General features: G+C 69.7%; 1 protein-coding gene across 1 annotated transcript in view; it reads left to right on the forward strand.

Annotated features, from left to right (window-relative positions):
• The window catches only part of SLIT1 (slit homolog 1 (Drosophila)), a gene marked incomplete at both ends in the record, with an annotated part of 11389 nt that extends 11207 nt beyond the window's left edge, over positions 1–182 (forward strand). The window contains 1 exon segment of the mRNA XM_010288958.1: positions 58–182. Coding sequence (XP_010287260.1) covers positions 58–182 — 125 coding nt within the window.
• Between the last annotated feature and the right edge of the window lie 29 nt (positions 183–211).

Below are 211 nucleotides of genomic sequence, written 5' to 3' on the forward strand. Positions count from 1 at the left end.
GCCGCCCCCCCATCACTCCCCACACTGACGGTCATCTCCGCACCCCCCATCCCACAGGCCCACCCACCCTGAGTGTCCAGGCCAAGTGCAACCCGTGCCTCTCCAGCCCCTGCCAGAACCAGGGCACCTGCCACAACGACCCCCTCAGCTTCTACCGCTGTGCCTGCCCCAGCGGCTACAAGGTAACCTGGTCCCGGGGGGACCCCGCGCC

Source organism: Phaethon lepturus, unplaced genomic scaffold (assembly GCF_000687285.1).
Source record: "Phaethon lepturus isolate BGI_N335 unplaced genomic scaffold, ASM68728v1 scaffold26810, whole genome shotgun sequence".
In the NCBI taxonomy this organism is placed as follows: domain Eukaryota; kingdom Metazoa; phylum Chordata; class Aves; order Phaethontiformes; family Phaethontidae; genus Phaethon; species Phaethon lepturus.